Source organism: Antechinus flavipes, chromosome 3 (assembly GCF_016432865.1).
Source record: "Antechinus flavipes isolate AdamAnt ecotype Samford, QLD, Australia chromosome 3, AdamAnt_v2, whole genome shotgun sequence".
Classification (NCBI taxonomy): domain Eukaryota; kingdom Metazoa; phylum Chordata; class Mammalia; order Dasyuromorphia; family Dasyuridae; genus Antechinus; species Antechinus flavipes.
Genome location: NC_067400.1, coordinates 620,679,552 through 620,700,333, shown reverse-complemented (window position 1 = coordinate 620,700,333; position 20,782 = coordinate 620,679,552). Strand labels below are relative to the sequence as shown.

Here is a 20,782-nt window from a genome sequence, read left to right as displayed (position 1 = left end):
GTTAGCAGTTTGTAAAGATTCCAACAACCTGCTAAGTTTCTCACTTCTTCATTCCTTTTCTTCAAACCCTTTCTCTTTCATGACCTATCTGTTGAATGCAATGGATTCTTCTGTACCTGGTGGAACTGTGCTCAGACCAGGATTAGGTAACATGGGCTGAGTCCTCCATATAGATCCTCTGGATGTGTGTGTGTTGATGCAATACTGATACTGTGTGGGAAGTACAAACAGTGATCAAACCACTGGTGCTTCCTAGAAAAAAAATGAGCAACCACAAACATTTTAAGCACCTACTGTGTACTGAACATTATTCGAGATCCTGGGGGGAAATGAAAAGTTCACAGAATCACTCAGAGCTGGAAGAAATTTTAGATGATATTTAGTCCAACACAGATCAAGACAGCAACCCAACTAAAAGAAGGCAAAATATAGTCTTTGCCCTCAAGGAGTCTATCCTCTAGGAAGGGAATATTAATGATATATTGCTTTTGTCCAGTCAGTTCAGTCATATCCAAGTTTTTGTGAACCCATTTGCCATTTTCTTGGCAAAGATACTGGAGCGATTTGCCATTTCCTTCTCCAAGTCATTTGATAAATGAGAAGAAAGGGCAAATATGGTTAAGTGATTTGCCCAAGATTACACAGTTGTCAGAGGCCAGATTTGAGTTTAGGAAGATGAGTCTTTCTAACTTCAAACCTTCCATTTTATCCATTGTGTCACCTAGATGCCCTCAATAATAATAATAATTGTGTTTATATAGCACTTAATGGCTTGCAAAGTATTTAAAATATATGATCTCATCTGATCATCTGTCATCAAGCATTTATTAGACACTATGTGCTAGCTGAAAAATGCAAAGACAAGAATCAAACTGTTACACTCTTCCAAGAGCTTCCATTCTTGGGAAGACAACCTCTCTCTCTCTCTCTCTCTCTCTCTCACACACACACACACACACACACACACACACACACACAGAATAAATACAAGAAGAAAGTAAAGGAGTTTTGGAAGGAAGTGTATTAGCAGCTGATAGGGAGAGGTTAGCAAAAGATTCATGGAGCAGGTAGTAACTTTAGTGGAGGTAGAAGTGAAGAAGAAATATATTCTAGTCATGGTACTATAGATGCAAAGCCATAGAGATGAGAGATTGTGAACAGCAAAGGGTCAGTGTGGCTAGGCTTTAGAGCTTAGAGAGGGAAATAATATTTAAAAAGATTGTAAAGATGTCAAGATACCTACACAGATAACCATAAAAAACAAAATTTCCTAATAGGCGAAATAGAAAAGTACAAAAAGCAAAGTTAGAAAAGCTGGAATTAGCTCCACATGACCTTTCTTTGTGTCAAGAGACTGGAGTTCTCCAGGTGTAGGAGGTAGAGAAATGCATAGGCATTATTATTCACAAGAAGTAAAATTGAATAAGACTTAAATCCAACTGCCTGGCCACCTCCCAAAATAAAAGAATTGAGGATATTTAGAAGATAAAATAAAAGACTTTGCTGCCAGGAATGAGACGGCTAATAGCTTTCTTCAATAATTTCAAAGACTCTGTAGTAGAACAGAAATGACTCTTGCTCTTCTTGGCCTCCAGAAGTTACAATGGACTGAAGTGTCAGGACAATTGATTTTTAGTGGATGAAAAGGAAAGCAATCAGATACACTTCCTATCAATTAGGTCTCCTCTAAGTAGAATGGGCTACCTCAGGAAGTGATAGGCTTCACTACCCTAGGTTTTTTTATGAAGAAGCTGGATGACCATTTGTGAAAGACACTTTTTCTTAGTGGATTTTTATTCAGAAATGGGTTGAATTAAATGAACTTAGAGGTTGCTTTCAATATCAAAATATTGTATTTTATATTTGTAAGCTCTGCTCTATCCTTTGTAATTAATAGATTCTTGCTAAAGTTTCTTTTTTGTCGTCTTTAATTAAAATACTAGTTCATATTTCCACATAACTTTAAGGATTCCATAATACTTTCATTAAAACAAACTAGTGAGTTACCGAGTCCAAGTATTGTTGTCTCATAAAAGGTAAAGAAACTCCAAAATCAAAAGGTTTTTTTTAATATACCATACACAGAAAGGTAGGTTGGATACACAATATGGCTCTGAAAAGAGTTCGTGGGTGGCAAAATGTTGGTGTGTGGCCTTTTGCCAGCATAATGAATTAAATCACATTGTAAGAGAAATAACTGGAGAGATGCCCAGGATGGGCCCAGAAATTAATATGTCTCCCTTGAGGGCTAAGAATTCAATATTTCTGTGTTCTTTGTAGTAATGTCTTTGACATAATCTCTCACGCTATCCCTGTGAATGAGAGATCTAGATAACCGTAGCTAACAATGAGTTGTTTCTAAAACCAGATGAATGCTGAAGAGTAATAATGAGTCAAGATTAACTTGGAAGTAAGTCCCTCGTAGAATACTCTAGGGATCTGTCCTTGGACCAGTGCTATTAAACATTTGAGTTTATCACTTAAATAAAGGCATGCATAGCATCCTAATAAAAATGCCATGACATGACCTGTGGAATGGATTATGTGTGTCAGCACTGAGACTCTCAAAGGTCTCCAGAGACTAGGATGTATGCATTTTTATAATCTTAATTTTAATAGAGCCAAACACAGTTTTCACTTAGATCAAAATTTTCATTTACTCCATCTGCAGGATGGAGAAGATACAGCTAGAGATAACTTTTGATCTTTAAAAGCTGTGGTGGTTTTCATGAATGTCAAACTCAACATGAGCGAGCAGTGTTTTAAAGTGCCTGAAAATTCACATAATCTCAGGTAGCATGAAGGGAGGGTAACTTCCCAGAACCAGGGAAGAGAGAACCCTGCAGGCCTTCCCCTTGTCAGATGATCTCAGGAGAGAGTGTGAATTTTGGAGGAGCAGGAGGAGTATTTGAAGGAATGAGATACTTGATTAACCAGGGAGTAGCTAAATCCTGAGGCAAAAGGACAATAGGTTTGGGCTTGGAGAAAGGAGATGTGATCTTTTTATCCTATAACAGTGTAATAATTTTTTTTTTTACTTTACTATCTATTTTATGAATTTTATCTCATTTGATCCTCACAACAATTTTGTAAAGCAGGTGCTATTATCATCCCTATTTTCCCAGGTGAGGAAACTGACAGTTTAAGTGACTTGGCTGATGTATCTGAGACTGGATTTTTACTTAATTCTTCCTGACTTGAGGCCTAGTGCAGTAAAGAAAAATCCCAGGAGCAAGAAATCAGCATTGTCCTATGAATATTTGACTTTTTTCTCCAAAGCTCACTATTTTTTTTAGAGTTTTGAGAATCATATATATTCAAAATAGAGTCTTTCTGGGCTTCTGAAACTCCTCTTTCTCTAAGTTTCCAGAAGTAAATAACAGTTGATCTCTCTTATTCAATGGAAACAATATGGGGGAATAAAAAAAAAAGAATAAACATTAATATAGCTTTTAGTCTGTTTCAGGCACCATACTAAGTACTCTACAGCTATGATTTCCTTTGATTCTCACTGGTCCTGTTGTTATATCCACTTTACAGGGAGGAAACTGAGGCAAACAGAGTTTTATCAATGGTTGCCCAGCTAGTGTCTGAGGCTGGATTTGAACTCAGGTTTTTCTGACTGTAAGCCCAGCTGTGTCACCAGCCCTCTTTAGATAAAGAGTTTAAAAGGAGGACTTTTATTAAGAAAGAAATAATATAAGAAAATAAACCCAGGTAGCCTGCAATTACAAAAGACACATAAGGCTGATACTCAAATGATTCTCTTGTCACTCTCTCTAAGACTATCAGTCTTGGCATTTAAACTTGACCCCTGTGATTCCTTCCTCTCCTGTGTCTGTAAGGGAGTAGGAGACCACAGACTATTATTCATTATTCAATGGAGAAAAACAGGTCCATAAGTGCTATGTATAATAGTGCATTCCCAGTTCTAGTTCTCAAATGTTGTTGTGGATGATTTTTTTCAGTTGTGTTCAATGGTCGCATTTAGAGTTTCCTTGTCAAAAATACTGGAGCAATTTACCATTTCCTTCTCCAACTCATTTTTGAAGTTGAAGAAACTGAGGCAAACAGGATCAATTGATTTATTTAGGGTCACACAGCTAGTAAGTATCTGAACTTGGATTTAAAGGTAGGTATTACTGACTCTGGGATCAGTACTCTACTCACTGAGCAACTCAGCTACCCTTGACATCCAGCATAAGCTCCATGAAAGAGGGGAATGTTTCATTTTTATCTTTTTCCCTCCATTTCTCAGAATGGTGTCTAGTACTTTTATTTTTTATTATTTTTATTAATGTAAATCTGTAACAGCTAAATTTTACTTCTAATAAAAGGATTGCATCCTCTGGATTTGAGCTATTGCACTATTTTTATCACTATATCTTCATTATCTTACTAAGCCTTTCTAATTTCTTAAAGTGAAAAGTTAGATTTGTCGTATTTGGCCTGAAAAACCAATTTAGAAGCTTAGAAGCAATTTGTGGAAGATGCAGAAAGATCAATGCCTACTTGCTATAAATGACTTCTAACCATCACGTCTATTAAAACTAGTTCAGTCTACCTTTCAAGGTAAAGGGTTCTCCTTTAAAGAGGCACTTCAAGCAAAGCCTGGATGGCCTGGAATGGAGTTTTTGTTTGTTTGTTTTTTGTTTTTAGGGAAAAGGTTGGAATAAATGGCTAATGAAGATCTTTCTGACTATCAAATTCTGAGATATTCCAAATTCAAAGGATATTTTTTTGAAGTTTCAAGTTCCTACGTTGTGTTTGTCATTATTATTTACTTCCAATGTTGTCACATTTATTGTTTGAAACTGTGACAGGTACAACTTCTGAATTTCGTATACATAGATGGATAGTTATCTAAATCTATATTGATGGACATAGATATTCAAAAAATGGACAATTTACATGTTTATGCATGTGAAGGTCTTCTCTACAACCTATGATATGTGATGCATTTTTTTGTAAGTATGACATTTACACTTGAAAAAGGGTGTGTGCTTTTACATATCTATTCTTTTTGTTTTTATTGTTTTTCAGTCATTTTTTAGTTTTATCTGACTTTCTGATCACATTTTGATTTTTTGTTGGCAAAAGTTCTGGATTGGATTATCATTTCCTTCTCCAACTCATTCTACAGATGAGGAAATGAAAATAAATGGGTTATCTGTTGCCTGAGGTCACACAGTAGTAAATGTCTTAAGCTAGATTTGAACTCAGGAGGATGATTCTTTCCAACACCACACCTAGTGCTTTATCCACTGTGTCACCTAGTTGCTATACTCCATATCTCTTAAAAATAACATTTTTGAATTAATGTGGAGGACAAAGGGGTGGAAGGCAGATTGAGGTTAGGGACACAAATTAGGAGACTTTTATGTTATTAGAAGAAAGAGTTTGTGAGGGTGTTAAGCAGATTATAGGCTAAGAAGGTAGAGAGATGACAACAGGGATTAGAGATGTTGAGAACTGGCAAAAACAAGGAATTGATTGCACCAAGAAAGTAAAAGAAAAATGAAAGATAATTCCTTATGGTAACTAGAACTATGATAGTATTCTCAATAGGAATACAAAAAGTAGGAAAAAGTATGAATTTTTAGAGAAAGACAGTGAGTTTTATTTTAGATATATCAAATTTAAGATGACTATGGGACATCTAGTAGCCACTTGATAATGTGGGATTGGGATTCAAAAGGGAAGGATCACATATTAATTGTTGATTTGTACTCTCAACAATACGAAATACACATTTTGGGGTATCATTTTTTTTTCTATCTTGAATTTTATTTTGATGCAAGTGATACCATTTCCTACTTTTTAATCCTGTAATTATATTTATGCTAGATGCTTAATTTCAATTTATCCTTATTTTTTCCTTTACTAAAATGTTTTACTTTCTCATAAGCAATATGGTAATTGATTTTGTTTCTATTCTGTGAATCTTTTAAAAATAGAACACAGACCATTCATCTTTATTGTAATAAGTGTAAATCTGATTTGTTTTCAGTCATTTTCTTCTTACCATTTTTGATATAAACCTGAGGAAGCAAAATCTGTAATAATCATTTGTAACAGATAAAACTAGTAAATCATGTCATTTTCTTATTATCTTTTTAAAGTCCATTCATTCTTATTTTCCTTGAGGCTTAATCTCTTCTTCATTGTTGAGACAGAAGTCTTTGGGATATTCATTTCGTATGTTGACTTTATTTTTATATTAAAAATTGTGACTGTAGGTTTTTTTCCCCTGTTTTATTAGATTACCTAAAAGATATTAACAAAAAAAGATTCTAGACATCATATTCAAAAATTTATCAAGGAAGATTTCCTAGATATCCTTAAACCAAAGGGTAAAAGAGAAATTGAATCCACTGCTCCCTATTTTAAAGAGATCCCAAAATAAAAACTCCCAGGAATGTTGTAGCCAAATTTCAGACCTTTGAGTTCAAAGAGAAAATACTTCAAAGAGCCAGAGGGAAAAAAAAACATTCATGCACTGTGGTGCCACAGTAAAGATAACACATCAGTAATTAATATGTGTTTTGTTTCTTGTGAGTACAATTCCCACATTATCCATATATTTCTGGATATGTTTTCAAAATTTAATGTTTGCAAAATAAAATTCATTATCTTTCTCTAAAAACTCTTGCAGACACTTCCAGCTCTGAGATTCTATAATTTAATAATGTTGGTGTTTTGAGTGATATTCAACAAAGGTAGACTGAGGCATGTTTTCTTTAAGAAAGAAACCATTTTATTAACAGGGAATGAATCTGCTAACAAGGTGAGCCTAATGACTGTTTCAGCAAGCCAAAACACCTGGACATGGAGACAAAGTACTGTCCTTTTTATATGGGAAATTATAAAATTAGTTATAGAATCAGTGATGGCATGAAACAACATGATTGGTTACAGAGCTAAGGCATAGAGGATGGTAAGATTGGTTGGAAGTGAATGAGAAGATAGAAATAACCTCTTCCTTCCCTCCTGTGACTAAGAAATATCATTGTCTGATTCCTCCTGCAAGGTTAGAGATAGATAATGGACGTGACTTTGGATACCCGACCACCTTGAAGGATAAGTTGGGGGTGTAATTTAGATCAATCTCCCTGTTGTCTATTTGCATCTCATAAGGATAACAGATTATTGTAATTATTATTATTTTGCTGAGGCAATTGAAGGTTAAGTGACTTGCCCATGTTCACACAGTTAGGAAGTGTTAACTGTGTGAGGTCAAATTTGAACTTAGGTCCTCCTGACTTCAGGGCTGGTGCTCTATACATTGCGCCACCTAGTCGCCCTGATAACAGATCATTTTGAAGTGAGGACTGAATTTCTAAACTTAATTAATTATGGGTCTGCTTAATTTCTGCACTAAGTCCGGAGACAAGAAACCATGGCTTGGGCAATTATAAGATAAAATCAATTAATTGTAAATAAGATTAATATCAATCTTAATCTTCTCACTGGAAAGCAATACCACGGTCCATGATCTTGGATGTTGACTACCTGTGTTCCTACTCACCTCCACTAAATGTCATAATTAAAGGCCGACCATTAGGGCTCAAATCATCTGGACTCACCCTTTCTCCTACCCAACACCCTCCACAGCGCAGCTTTCACTTCTTTGTTCCTCAGGCTGTAGATGATGGGGTTGAGCATGGGAGTGATGAGGGTATAAGACAAGGACACAACTTGCTTGCTCTCGGGAGAGTAGCTGGATTTGGGCTGGAGATGGATGACACAAGCTGTGCCATAGAATAGAGCAACAACAGTTAGGTGAGCGGCACAGGTAGAGAGGGCTTTATGTCGCCCAGTAGCTGAAGGCATCCGTACAACGGCTGCCAGGACGTAGCTGTAGGACACAGTGATGAGGAAGAAAGGCACCATCATGACCAGCACCGTGCCCACCAGAATGTAGACCTCAAAGACAGATGTATCAGCACACACCAACCTCAGGAGTGGGGCTACGTCACAGAGGAAGTGGCGAACTCCTCGGGGCCCACAAAATGGGAAGCGGAAGAGCCAAATAGTGAACAGCAGGGAAACTGGAATGCCTGTCACCCAGCATGCTACTGCCAGGAGGAGGCAAAGTCTCTGGTTCATGAGCACCCCATAGTGCAGTGGGTGGCAGATGGCCACATAGCGGTCATAGGCCATCACTGTCAGGAGGAAGCACTCTGATGTGACACAGGACAGAATGAGAAAGAGCTGAAGGGCACAGCCCAACAAAGAGATGCTCCTTCCAGCCACTAGGATTTCTAGCATCTTAGGCACAATGTCCAAAGAGAAGCAGATTTCCACCAGGGCCAGGTTTCGGAGGAAAAAATACATGGGTGTGTGGAGGGCAGCGTCAACCACGGTCAAGAGTACAATGAGGCCATTTCCCAGCATCGTGATTATAAACATCCCTAGAAACAGCATAAAAAGAAGAGGTTCCAACTTGGGAACATGGGAAAAACCCAAAAGGATAAACTCCTCAACTGAAGCTTGATTGTTTCTAGGCAAGTTCACAATGGGGTCCATAATGTCCATCCTTTCCTGAAGTTCCAGAGTGTGATGAGCTCAAAGGTACAGCAAGATCTTGTTCTATAAAAATGGAAAATCTATTGACAAATAGAACTATACTTTCTTTGTCAAAGATTATCACAATAGATTCAAGTCCTTCCTCTGAAAGTAATAAACCATTTGACCTAGTCAGATTTCTTAGAAGTAAAGTTACTTAATTCAGGTTACTTATGTCATAAGCGATAGAATCAACACTGAATGCAAGCCATTTGACTTCAAATGCAATTTCTTTCATATGACCTTGTCGATGCTGGGCTGATATTCTTTTGATTAGGGAAAGAGATGACAGAACAACAGTGTGATCAATTGGTATCTTCATGATGGCAGGGGAAAGCGAGGAATACAAGCACATTGGATGGACTCCCTCTAACAAACTTATGCAAGTTCCTAAACAAGAGTTAAGCTGTATGGATTGGCATGGATGAGTATAATCTGCAACACTGGAGAAAAGATCTAAATCATTGAGATCATATACCTATTTGAATATGTTAAACAAGAGATGCTTATCTTGAGGGAAAGGAAATACTGAGTGAAATACATTTGGATGAAGCATGATTCCATGATGATGAATAGTCTCTTCATTATTAAAAACTACAACTCTCACACCTTTATAGAATATTTTGAATTTCCATGACCAGAAACTGATATCAATTGATACTGATAATACAAAGCAGGCACTTAGAAATATTTACTAACTTCCCTCCTCTACAGAGATCTCATTTTATTTTCACAATTATCCTGAGAAGTAGATGCTAGAGAGGATTGGCGAGACTTACATGAACTAATGCTAAGTGAAATGAGCAGAACCAGGAGATCATCATATACCTCAACAACAATACTGTATAAGGATGTATTCTGATGGAAGTGGATTTCTTTGACAAAGAGAGGATCTAACTCAGTTTCAATTGATCAAGAATGGACAGAAGCAGCTACACCCAAAGAAAAGACACTGGGAAATGCATGTAAACTATTTGCATTTTTGTTTTTCTTCCCAGGTTATTCTTACCTTCTGAATCCAATTCTTCCTGTGCAGCAAGAGAACTGTTCGGTTCTGCATGCATATTGTATCTAGGATATACTGTGATATATTTAACATGTATAGGACTGCTTGACATCGGGGGATGGGGTGAAGGAAGGGAGGGGAAAAGTCAGAACAGAAGTGAGTGCAAGGGATAATGTTGTAAAAAAAAATTACCCAGGCATGGGTTCTGTCAATAATAAGTTATAATTTAAGAAAAAAGGGGGAAAAAGTAGATGCTAATATTATCACTATTTTATAGTTGAAGAAACTGAGGCACACAGAAGTAAAGAGACATTGAGTCATATAAGTAGTAAGTAAAGAGACATTGAGTCATATAAGTAGTAAGTGTTTAAGACTAGATTTCCATGACAAGAAAAGAAAACATTTCTTAATAATCAGCATTATTTTAAAATGAAATATAAAACTATAGATACTGCCCTGAGAAAAAGCCAATTCCCTATTTCTTAGTATTTTAAAGTGAAGGCTAATAGATGGCTCTTCAAGGATATTTTATAATGAATTCCTTTCCATGAATAGGCTGCACTTGATGTCCTTGTGAGGTCTTGCCCAATTCTGAGATGCTTAGTGACTCAACTCTGGATCTTCTCCGGTTCAATTGCCATTTTTAGTGGCAGTTACCCTGCACACAGTCTCCCAGGAATGGTCAAAGCAAGACCTCGCTAAAGATCAGAACATTCCATTTCTGATTTTTCAGCCATGTTCTTCATAGTACCCCATATTCTGCTGGCCTTCATGGCCATGACAGAACTTTGAATTTATATTTTCAGCCATCAGTAACAGCTTTCAAATCTCTTTCTTGAGTACAATTAAGCAATCCAAATGCACACATTTTGAAGAAAACTAAGTGTGCTTAATGCAATATGCATGCATGCATACATTTTAGTATTTGGATTAACTGATCATATATTATTTCTCCCTCTACAGACTACTTTACCTGTTTCTTCCTAGAAAATTATCAGAATATCAGAATTAAATAGTAATTGTAATGTTGTGTTCAGGGTCCAATCCTTTCATTTTTACAAATGAGGCAACTACGGTTCAGAAGAGAAATGATGTTACAGACATATTGAATGGTAACAACAGCACTGAATTAGAGAGCTTTTTGCTGATATTATGAGACATTCTCTTCACTTTTGGCAATTCTTATAGTTTCTATCCTGAGACAATATTTCCCTCCCTTTATCTCTCCTAATTGACATTTGCTTCTCATTCTTTCTTCTACAGTAGAGAAAGAAAGAAAAAAAAACAGCTTCTTGTCATGACAACTTATCATTTGTCACAACAAATCAAAGACTCGACATCAATAAATATTGGCTCTGCCCCTTATCAGATCTCTAACCTTGGACAACACATTAAACTGTGAGCACCTTAGCTTTCAATGAAAATAAGAACAATCAATCATATCTTCACTGCCTGCTTATTAAAGCAATCATCAGAAAGTATTTTGGACACTTTAATATCTTATATAAGTAGGAGTTCCTATTGGAATGGGGAAAGGAAAGTGAGGGGAAAGGGTAACCTGGTACAGTAGAAATTACATGGTATTTGGAATCAGAGAACCCAGGTCCAAATTCTAGCTATGCTGCTTGGTATCTTTGGGAGTTTAGGAAATTCCATTAACCACATCTCTATTTTCTTGCCTATAACATGAAAGGGTTGGACCCAATTATTTTCAAGGTTCTTTCTAGTTCCAGCAGCACTTTTTGTGTTAGCAAAGAACTGACACATGAAGTGCTTGATAAATGCTTGTTGACTGATTGGAAACAGAGTAGTTGCCTATCCATTGGGAAAATGGCTAAATAAAATCTGGAACATATGAATGCAATGGAATATCACTGTCCTATAAGAAATGAGGAGCCTCAAATACAATGAGAAACCTCTGACAAATACAGAGAAATAAGGAAAGCCTTCATAGACTCATGCAAAGTGAAGTAAACAGAGACAAATAGTCAATATACAGAATGACTTCAGTCATGGAAGTAAAAGTCACAACAACTTAAAAATTGTCAAAAATAAATATTGTAATATTTCAAAGAATAAGTTGACCCCCAAAATATGTTCATTGCTTGAGTTCCAAGACAATTTGATGATATTTATATTTCTATGTTTTATGTCTTATGGAATAGATGAGTTATTTCACTTGGGAAAGAGATGAAAAGCTGTAGTCTCAAAATCACTATAATATTGAATCTCATACTAGGGGAATTGATATATGCCTTAATGATTGACTAGCTCAAAGTCCCCTTTCTATGGCAGAGTAAACTGAGGTTTTGAGACTGTATATTAAAAAAGCACAGGGATGAAAGGATCCACAGAGATTGTCTAATTCAATTTATATATGAACATTATCTTTACAAAATGCATGAGAAGGGATTATATAATTCTTCTTTGAGAGCCTGGCCCTTCTCCCATTCTATTTTTTCCCCATTTTTAATTACTAGAAAGTTTTTTTTCCTTGAGAGAGGGGAGAGAAACTGAATGAGTATTAATTGAAAAATGAATAAATATAAAGATATAATGGCAAGGATTATTCTGAGTTCTCCATAACAACCATTTTCACCTTTTCACCATTAAAACCAGATACCCAATGCAATAACTTTAAAATACTTCACATTTCTATGAATTTCAGCAAACTTTTGCCTCACAAAAACACTGCAGGGTAGATCAAGTAGATGTAAATTATTTTGATTTTAATCATGAAGAAAGCTGAAGTTCAAATAGATTAAGTGATTTACTCATGTTTAAAACTAGTGTCCATGAGAATCTGGACAAGGATCTGAATCTTTCAACCTCAGGATAAAACTGTTTTCCAATGTTCTATGTTGCTTTCTGGTAGATTCAGAGACACTTTTTCAAGAACACACAGAAATCTGGTTATAGATCTTATATAGGAGTTAGAGAGATTATATAGACTGGCAATTATATAGACTCCCTGAAAGATGCCTCATAAACTATGTATTGATAAGGCTATAAAACAAGTAGGCTATGTATTATTAAATCAATTTGCAAGAAGGGAAACTGAGTCATAGAAAAATTGAATGATTGTCTGTGGCCATGAAACTGTTAAGTGTCTCACCTGGGGAGAAACCCAAGTTTTGTTCAGTGCCATTTCCATGACATCACACAAATTGAACAGAAAATTTTGTATTCCAATTTTGACCTAACCCAAGGAAAAAACTAAACAAACTCTGGACATACCTCTTGTTCTAGCTGTTTTCTGGATTTCTTTCTTGGGTATAGGAGAGGAGGTGATTTCAATCTTTGGTTATGGCTACTGGGACTGAAATCCAGGAAGCTCTCCCAGAGGACTCAGACAACAAAGAAACTGAGCTCATTACCTTCTTCTGCTGCAGGTTCCCAAGTGAAGACAAGGTAGACATCTAAGTCTCCACCATTTCTGCTCAATGCCCAACCCTCATGTTTTGTCTGAAAAAAATGCCAGGTACTATGCTGAGTGCTGGGAATATGAAAAAAAAAAAAACATGAAAATGCACACGAAAAAGTTCATGCCTTCTAGGAGCAAATACATGTGAATAGACAGTTTAGAACATAGAATTATAACCCTATGCTCAAGTCATTAAGAAAAAGACATTCTTATTGCATTCTTCTAGACACTCCTTTCTACTTGGAATTGCCTCACTAAGAATTCATGTGTATAACAGGGGCTCTGGAGAGAGGGAGGATGCAATTTGACTTTAAAAAATTTAAATCCTTTCACTTATGTCCTTCTCTGATATTTTATTGTGTTATGGAATCCCAAGCACTCAAAAGCTATGATAATAAAGCAGTTGAAGACAACCTGTTAGTTGCTTTTAATTGCCCTAAGTCAGCCAACTCTTTCCCAAGAAATAAATTCTTTTATATTGTTTGTCTTATTATTCAAATGATCTTGTAGTTTTTGATATTATATTTTGACCTTTTTCTGCTAATCTCCTGTCAGAACTTCGTGAGCTCTAGTAGAGCACACCAGACTTGGTCTGTTTCATCTTTTATTCCTGTATTATGATCTTAGTTCTTTCTTACAGCTTACAGAGATTGGTTTTTTGAGTATTTTTTAATATTTTATTTTTCCAATTACAATTTTTTTTATTTTTGAGTTTCAAATTCTCCTCCTTTCTCCCTTCCCCCTTCCCTTTATCCTCAGTCATGAAAAATATATTTCTATATTAGTCATGTTGTGAAAGAAAACACAGACCTAAAAAAACAGGAAGAAAGAAAACAAGAAAAAGAAAGAAGTATGTTTTAATATGCATTCATACACCATCAGTTCTTTCTTTGGAGATCCTTTGGAATTGTCTTGGATCATTGTACTGATGAAAACAGCTAAGTCATTCACAGTTGATTATTGTAATTGATGTTTCTATATACACTGTTCTCCTAGTTCTATTCCTTTCCCTTTGTATCAGTTCATGTAAGTCTTTCCAGGTTTTTCTGAAATCACTTGCCATATCATTTCTTGTATACAATAGTAACTCCGTCACAATAATACACCATTCCCTGATTAATAGGAATCCCCCCCCAATTGGAATCCTTCAATCTTTGCTACTACAAAAGATGCCACAAAACCAAAGAAATATACTTTACAGCTATTTACATTTTAAATAAATTTTAATTTTCACTTCATCTAATGTTTATTTTATCAAATTATGTCCATTTTAGCTTGATAATAATATCTTCCTGGGTAACTAGTTGGTACAATGGAAAGAGGGATCTTGAAATTAGGAAGACATCACCATGAATTCAAATTTGTCTTCAGAAATTTGCCAACTCTGTGACCCTGGACAAATCACTTTATCCTGTTTGCCTCAGTTTCCTCATCAACAAAATGAATAGGAAAAACAAATGGCAAGCCACTCTGGTATCACAACCAAGGAAACCTCAAATAGGATTACAAAAAAAATCCAACATTATTGAAACAATTTCAATAAAAAAAATTTCTTTGCCCCTTTTACTTAATATAGTTCATTCTTTTTGGTATTTATATATACATTGTCCTAATAGTAGACAGTATGTATACTATTTTTCATTTGTTACTTTGTTTTCTCATAACTTGATATGTCTTTCCAAATTTGTGGTTTTTCAAGCTTTTTTTCATAAACCCATTTACCACTATTATTTGATACAGTGTTAAACATTTTAACAATTTGCATAGCTATTAGAAATATAAATTGAAATGAATTGAAACAATAACCAGCAAAATTAGAGAATTTTTAATTCATATAAATAATAAGATTTTCTGTATATTAATAAAACCTAATGTAAAAGATAGAAGGAAAAATTTCAATTAAGGTAAATATAAAATACATAAACTTTTTGAAAATACAACTATCAAGAAACAAAGAGAAACTATTATTAATATAGATACAATCATAAACATCAGCCTAATTAGAAAAAAATAATTAGCCAGGGTTAAACTGAGCCATTACCAAAAAAATTATTCAAAATTATTTGCTTATCCAGTGTTCCAATCAAACATCCAAAAAGATTACTTCATAGAGCTAAAAACAGATAGCAATAAAATTTATCTCAAGGGAAAAAAAGTCAAGAATTTTGGGGGAAATAATAAAACAAAAGGATGGGGGGGAAGGAAAATCTAACACTATTAGGTCTCAGATTATACTATAAACTAATAAAAACTAAAAGAATTGGATAGCTTTCATTAAAAAAAAAACAAGCAAAATCCTTTCTCATTTTTCTGCTCTGTTCAGGTAACAATTTTGCTTTTTTTGTGCAAATAATGTAGTCTCCCTGTTGTGATATGGGAGCCACCTGCTAGTAACTGCTGCAGGTCTAACTCAGACCTGTAGAATGGATCTCTTCATGTAAGAGGATGATGATGATACAAGGCTAATGAGATGCAGTTGCATTCTCTGACCTCTCTCCTCTTCCCTCTTGCCTACAATTTATTTCATTCCCAATCCACAATAACATCTGCAAAAAAAAAAAAAAAAAAAAAAGTTGCTTTGCAATTCCTTCAAGTGTTATGATTCACAGCTGTAGAGGCTCTAGGAGAACTGACCTGCCCCTTCACTTAGACATAGTCCTTAACCATTCCTCTCTTCTTTTCTGGGGGAGAGGGTATGCAACAACAACAACCAAAAAAAAAAAAAAAACACTTGTCTTTTTAGAAGATTCAGTGTCTAAACTTTCAAAGTCAGGTACTCTTGAAGTTTGAGACATCAATAAGGCAAATCTGATGGGAGAAAAGATGATGGTCTTTTAAAATCTTCACATCATAAAAACTTTTAAAAATATAAATGTTTTATGTTTTAAGAGTCCCAACTTATTGATTAATGTAGCAATAGTGCAACATATCTCTCACTCTGCAAAAATCTAGCATCTATCAGGACACAACCTGGTGACTATAATTATGCATTTAAGCTTTCTATATTTCATTAATCAGTTCAGTAGTCATTTTAAACTCTTTCTATATATTAAGACCTTTTTAATTACAAGGGATGTCAAGAAAATGAGGAAAAATTGTTCCTGACTCAGAGATCAATCCAACAAGGGAGACGAGCAAGTTACTATATATATACAAGATATATAGGTGGTAATTGGAAAATAATTTCATAGGCTTGCTGAAGAGAGAGAAAGAAAGGCTTCTGATGGGGTTTGAGCTGAGTTGTGAAAGGAACTGGGGAAGTTAAGAGGAGGAGGAATAGAGAGGAGGACCACTATTCCAGCCTCTGAAAATTAGAAAGCCATTTGGAACAATGCCTCAAAAACTATTTACCATGCATATCTTTTGACCCACTGATACCATTACTAGGTCTGTACTCCAAAATGATCAAAGAAAAAGAAAAAAATGCCCATATTTACAAAAATATGGAGAACAACATTTTTGTGGTAACAAAAAATAGGAAACCAAGGGGGTGCCCATCCCCTTGAGGATGGAATAGTTGAACAAGTTATGTCACATGAATGTGATAAAATACTATTGTGATCTAAGAAATTAAGAAGAAAATGATTTCAGAAAAAACCTGGAAAGACGTCTATAAACTGATACAAAGTGAAATGAGCAGAAAAAACAATTTATATGGTAATGTCAATAACATAAATACAATCATCTATAGACAACTTAGTAACTCTAATTCGCATAATTCCAAAAGACTCATAATAAAACATGCTATTCACCTTCTCAATAGGTGAATGAGGAATGAAAAAAGAGAAAATAAAAAACTAAAAATAAAATAAAAATAAATTCACAGAAATTGGGAGATAGAGTATCTTGTTTGGGGGAAATCAAGGAATCTTATGTTGGTGGATCATAATAGAGAGAGAGAGAGAGAGGAATAAAATGTAAGAAGACTAGAAAGGTAGGAAGGGACCAGATTGTGAAAGACTATAAATGTTAAGGGATTTTATATTTTATCTTAGAAGTAATAGGTAATAGATTTTTATTGAATGGGGGCAGAGTGACCAATTAAACAATCCTTTTAAACAAATCAATTAAAAACCCTGCTATAAATCCATTTAGAATTGAAGATTTAACAAATAAACCAGATCTGTATCACAAACAAAACTCGTGCCTATAATCATTCAAACATAATGAAATTAATAGTTTAAAATAGTATTAATAGATTTTACTATACCAAATATTCACAATCCCCAAGATTTGTGGAATAAAATGGAGAGACCAAAAAGAGGGAATTAAAAATCATAAAGGAAGAGGAATGCTTGCCATTCCTGGATGTTAGCCACTGGAATTACTCTGAAATAGTTTCAGCCTGCTTGCCAACGAACAACTTATATTTCAATTCTTCTCTAATATTAGACAAAAGCAGGTTACCTATTTATACACTAATCTACAATACATTTTTAAAAGACCACTAAAAAATAGGATTAACAGCAAATAGGACTATTTCTACCTGAACCCTCATTAGATGAAATGAGAATGGTGAGAATAGCAGTAGTAATAATAATAGCAATAATAAAAATAATGGTATTTGTACTATATTGAAATGTTTTCAATGTTTTCTATATGTTATCTCATTGATTCCTCATACTGACATTATGAAGGAGGATATATGATCATCATTATTCCTATTTTAAAGATCAAGTAACTGCAAATAATAGTAGTTTGCATAGACAACAAAAATAAATCAAAAAAACTTCACAAAATGGGTATAAACAGTTTATTATGTGATTTCTCAGGAATGGAAGAGAGGTCCTTCCATAACCAAAGCTTAGGGGAAGGTTCATGGAGAAAGGGTGTTTGCATTGGAATTTTTAAAATGCATAAGAACATAAGTGATGGCAATACTAAGAGCTGAAAAATATAGAGAATTGTAAAAATTACTATGTATTATATATGCATTCCCATAAAATTTCAAACAACTTTAGAAAGTATATGTTATAGTGATGAAATTTGATAATCCTAAAAGTGTCTAGAGGACAATAAGAATTTTGAAAGTCCTTAAGTTCATGGCCTTTAAGTAGCAATTGAAGGAACTGGAAGTGGTTAGTATGGAAAAAGGAAGACTCAGGTGGGGTGTGTTAGAATACTTGAAGAGCTGTTCTTATGGAGCAGACATAGACCTATTTTCTTCATCTGGAGAGAAGAAAACTAGGAGTAATAAATCAAAGGTTCAAAGATGCAAAGTTAAGCTCAATGTATGGGAAAAGCCTTCTTAATAATTAGGATTTTTCCTAAATTGAATGGGCTGCCTTGAGAAGTGGTAGGTTTTTCAAGCAGTAACTGGATAACTATATTAAAAATAGTAGTTACTTTTTTTTTCAGAGCCCAGATGGCAGTGCTGAGAAATCCTTAGCTTATCTCTACTAAATTCCCTGTAAACAACTCTAAAATCATACCTCAAATTGAATACCGGAGCAATAGAATTAACAAAAGCTCTGGTGAAACAATTTTTCAGCTCAAGCTAACTAACATTATTGGGAAGAAAAATCTGTCTCAAGGGCAGTTGGGAAGTTTTTCAGGGATGGAGAAAAGTGCAACCTATACAAAACAGGCTGTTTCATGGTGCTAGCAATACATCTTTGAGGCAACTACTTTGGTGGTGGCAGCAGTTTCTGGAGCTCCTAGCTCACAGATGGAGTGTGTGTGTGTGTGTGTGTGTGTGTGTGTGTGTGTGTGTGTAAAGGTGTACTTGTGGGCAGGGAAAGTGTGAGGGTATGGTTGGACAACTGGTTGGAAGAAGAATGTGGGAAAGCCTTTGCTGGTATTTGGTTAAGTACCCTGTTGAATTATTCATATGCAATCCCAGATGGAAGTCCCAGTATCAAATGGGCTCAAAAGAGCTGCTTTAAATATTTTTGCACATATGGTTTCCTTTGATCATTTTGGGATACAAGCTTCATTCATTTTTCTTATATTGTTAGATTTATTGGCATACAATTGGGCAAAAGAGTTTCTAATAATTGCTTTAATTTTATCTTTATTGGTGGTTGCTTCAACGATCTAATTTTTGATATTGGAAATTGGATGTTCTTTCTTTTTAATCAAATTGATCGATGATTTATTTATTTTATCAAAAATAAGACTAGCTTCTTATTTTATTTATTAGTTCAATGACTTTCTTTCATTTTGGTCAATTTCTCCTTTGATTTTCAGGATTTTAGTGTTTAATTTGGGGGGATTTTAAAGGCCAGGTCCCACATTCTTATGGGCCTCAGAGGCTCACAATTTGCCTTTTGTATTTGCTTTTGGGTGTCTCCCTAACTACCGGCTTGCAACCAGGACAAAGTAGCCTAAGAGCCTCTCAGTAGATTCCTGTTGCACAGATGCAGCACCCTGGCTCCCAACCCTGCTCCCTGCTTCAGTCTTCCTGCTCTCTGGTCTGGCCTTGGCAGTTCTTCCTCTGCCCGAGTGAAATAAACCTTTTATGAGGTTCTTCCACAGTATCTTCTTCTGGAAATTTGTTGTACTCCAAATATTTGTGAGTTTTGTCACTCCAAAACCAGTTTAGAGGCTTACTCTGCTCTTAATTTGAGGGAAGCTCAGAGGAGGTCACAAGAGACATGTCTGCTCTCCACCTTGGCTTCATCCTGAAATACTGAGATTGAATTTTTAAGCATCCCTTATGAACAAAAAAGAGCAATATCATAAGGAAAACAATAAAGCTAAAATGTTTACATTCCTTCATGGGAAGATGATAAGTATAACTTCTAGGAACTTTACCCTTATTTATGCAGTTAACAGGAGTATATAAAGACAAGAGGATAGGGGTATAAATTAATGGGATGTTTTTTTTTAAAATAATAATAATAAAATTAATTGGTGAGAAAGAGGGATGCACTAAAAGAAAGAATTATGAGGAATAATAAGGAAAATTATCTCACATAAAAGAATTATGAAAGGAAGAGCTGCTACAAAGGAGGGGAAAATGGAGAGGATGATAATCAAAGTTTGAACCTTACTCTTATCAGAATTATCTCAAAAAGAAAATACCATTGTTACTCAGATAGGTTTAAAAGTCTATTTTACTGTACAGGGAAATGGGACAGAAATGGGATAAAAGAAATTCAGGATAGTGGTGATGGAAGAGAAGGATGATAAAGGGAGATCTACAGGCTGAACCCAAACAGACATTTGAGAAGTGATAGGACAGAGACACAGAGACAGACAGAGAGAGAAAGAAAGAGGGGCAGAGGAAGGTAAAGGAGAATGAGACAGACAGAACTGAATGGAGAAGGATAACAGGGGAAAAAATAATATGAAGGGAAATACATAGATGTAATTATAATTGTGCATGGGAATGGGATAAACTCACTCATAAAATGAAAGCCAATAACAAGATTTAAGAAACAAAATCCAACAATGTGCTATTTACAAGAAATGCACTTAAAGCAGAGCACTACACACAGAGTAAAGACAATTGATGCTGGAACAGAATTTATTATGCTTCAGCTAACGTTTAAAATAAGGGGGTAACAATCATGATTTCATGCAAAGGAATAGCAAAAATAATCTTAATTAAAAGATAAGCAGGAAAACTACATTTTGGTAAAGGATAGTATAGATAGTTAATTAATATAAGTATTAAACATACATGCACTAAATGTCATAAAATGGCATAGCATTCACATTTTTAAAGGAAAAGTTAATAGTTATATTTATGGGAGAGAGCTCAACTTCCATCTTTCAGAACTAGATAAATCTAGTCATAAAATAAGAGAAACATTAAGAAATTGAATGAAATTTTTGAA

At 34.9% G+C, this 20,782-nt stretch overlaps 1 protein-coding gene across 1 annotated transcript; it reads right to left on the bottom strand.

Moving 5' to 3' along the window:
• Positions 1-7,572: 7,572 nt before the first annotated feature.
• LOC127558216 (olfactory receptor 10A7-like) lies at positions 7,573-8,538 on the bottom strand. The gene has a single exon (XM_051991443.1). The coding sequence runs from the start codon at positions 8,536-8,538 to the stop codon at positions 7,573-7,575; it is 966 nt and encodes a 321-aa protein (XP_051847403.1).
• Positions 8,539-20,782: the final 12,244 nt, after the last annotated feature.